Source organism: Rutilus rutilus (genome assembly GCF_951802725.1).
Source record: "Rutilus rutilus genome assembly, chromosome: 20".
Taxonomy (NCBI): domain Eukaryota; kingdom Metazoa; phylum Chordata; class Actinopteri; order Cypriniformes; family Leuciscidae; genus Rutilus; species Rutilus rutilus.
In genome coordinates this window covers 28212577-28213474 of record NC_140225.1, presented here as the reverse complement: position 1 = coordinate 28213474, position 898 = coordinate 28212577, and the positions used below count along the sequence as shown (strand labels likewise).

Sequence of the window (898 nt, the reverse complement as noted above, 5' to 3'; positions counted from 1 at the left end):
ACATTCAGGCAGGACAGAGCAATGGACCCCTTCTAGCCAGAGCCGCCACTCCTAAAGAGCTAATTTGATGGCCATGAGCTCTCAATTGCCGATGTCATAGATCTGCTCCACTGTGTAAGTTTCTTAAAGAAGTATGCACGTGGATGGAGATAGGCTGGATTCCCCTGCTGCAGGACGGCACCTATGCCTGAGGTGGAGGCAACAACCTCGATAATGAAGGGTTTCTCTGGATCAGGATGGCAGAGTAAGGGTGCTTACGTGAAGGCTTCCTTCAGGGTATTAAAGGCGTGCGTGACCTCAGGTGGCCAGGACAGAGACTTGGGCTTACTCTTGAGAAGGAAGGTTGATGGAGCTGTGACTTGACTGTAGTTTTTAATGAAGCATCTATAAAAGTTTGCAAACCCGATGAAACGATGGAGCTCTCCGATGGTGGCTGGAACAGGCCAGGATTTAACGGTTTCCACCTTCCTCTTGTCCATATTGATGCCTTTTGCACTGATGATGTAACTGAGGAACTGAGTTGAGCTCTGGTGGAATGAACACTTCTCAGTCTGGAGGTAGAGATGGTATTCCCTCAGCTTTGCAAGCATGAGCTGAACGTGGTGTCAATGTTCAGTACACCAGGATGTCATCTGTAGACCAAAATGAAGTGGGGAGGTACTCTCAGAAGATCTCATTCATAAATCCTTGGAACACAGAGTGGGTGATTACTAAACCATACGGCATTACCCAATATTCATTGTGGCCTGTAGATGTTATGAAGGCAGTCTTCATCCATCCATACATCCATCCAACATCCATAACGTCCATTCTCCAGATTTGGATTAAGTTGTAAGTGCTGTGTAGGTCAAGCTTGCTGAAAAGTCAAGCCTCCCTCCTTCTTGGCCACGAAGAAAAA

At 47.0% G+C, this 898-nt stretch overlaps 1 protein-coding gene across 1 annotated transcript; it reads right to left on the bottom strand.

Annotated features, from left to right (window-relative positions):
• Window positions 1-254: 254 nt before the first annotated feature.
• On the bottom strand, window positions 255-590 carry LOC311279635 (uncharacterized protein; the record flags this gene model as incomplete). The annotated part of the gene is made up of 1 exon (XM_084391262.1): window positions 255-590. One exon carries the CDS (start codon window positions 588-590, stop codon window positions 255-257), a length of 336 nt encoding a protein of 111 aa, XP_084247388.1.
• Between the last annotated feature and the right edge of the window lie 308 nt (window positions 591-898).